Raw genomic sequence first — 472 nt, forward strand, 5'->3', positions numbered from 1 at the left:
GTGCGGGTCTGTTTCGTAGCTGGTGTGTGGGTCTCCTTCGTGGAGGTTGTGATGGTTGCATTTGCAGAGATTGTGTGGGTCTGTTTCGTGGACAGGGTGTGGCTCTGTTTTGCGGAGGTTGTGTGGGTCTTTTTCGTGGCACTGGTGTGGGTCTCTTTTGTGGAGGTTGTGCTGGTTGTAGTTGCAGAGGTTGTGTGGGTGTGTTTTGTGGCGGTTGCGTGGGTCTCTTTAGTGGTCGGCAAGTGAGTCTCTCTCGTGGAGGAGGTGCTGGATGTGACCACAGAGGTTGTGCGGGTTTTGGGCCCAGAAGACGTGCTGTGAGTCAGGCTGCTGGTGGCAGGCGGGGCGGTCACCGGGCATCCCTTGGGGGTCTCACAACACAGCACGCGCACCTCGTAGTTGAGGCACATCTTGGGGGTCCCCGGCTGGTCCTGGTTGCGGCACAGGAGGCCCACGCGGCGGTCACACTGCA

At 59.3% G+C, this 472-nt stretch overlaps 1 protein-coding gene across 1 annotated transcript in view; it reads right to left on the reverse strand.

The window, feature by feature from the left end:
* Positions 1-472, reverse strand: part of LOC103251193 (mucin-5AC-like) — a gene marked incomplete at both ends in the record, with an annotated part of 38,570 nt that overhangs the window by 30,779 nt on the left and 7,319 nt on the right. Inside the window, one exon of the mRNA XM_021708430.1 lies at positions 393-467. Coding sequence (XP_021564105.1) covers positions 393-467 — 75 coding nt within the window. The remainder of the gene's footprint in view (positions 1-392; positions 468-472) is intronic.

The sequence above is a fragment of the Carlito syrichta genome, unplaced genomic scaffold (assembly GCF_000164805.1).
Source record: "Carlito syrichta isolate Samal-C Ts95f unplaced genomic scaffold, Tarsius_syrichta-2.0.1 Scaffold136907, whole genome shotgun sequence".
Taxonomy (NCBI): Eukaryota; Metazoa; Chordata; class Mammalia; order Primates; family Tarsiidae; genus Carlito; species Carlito syrichta.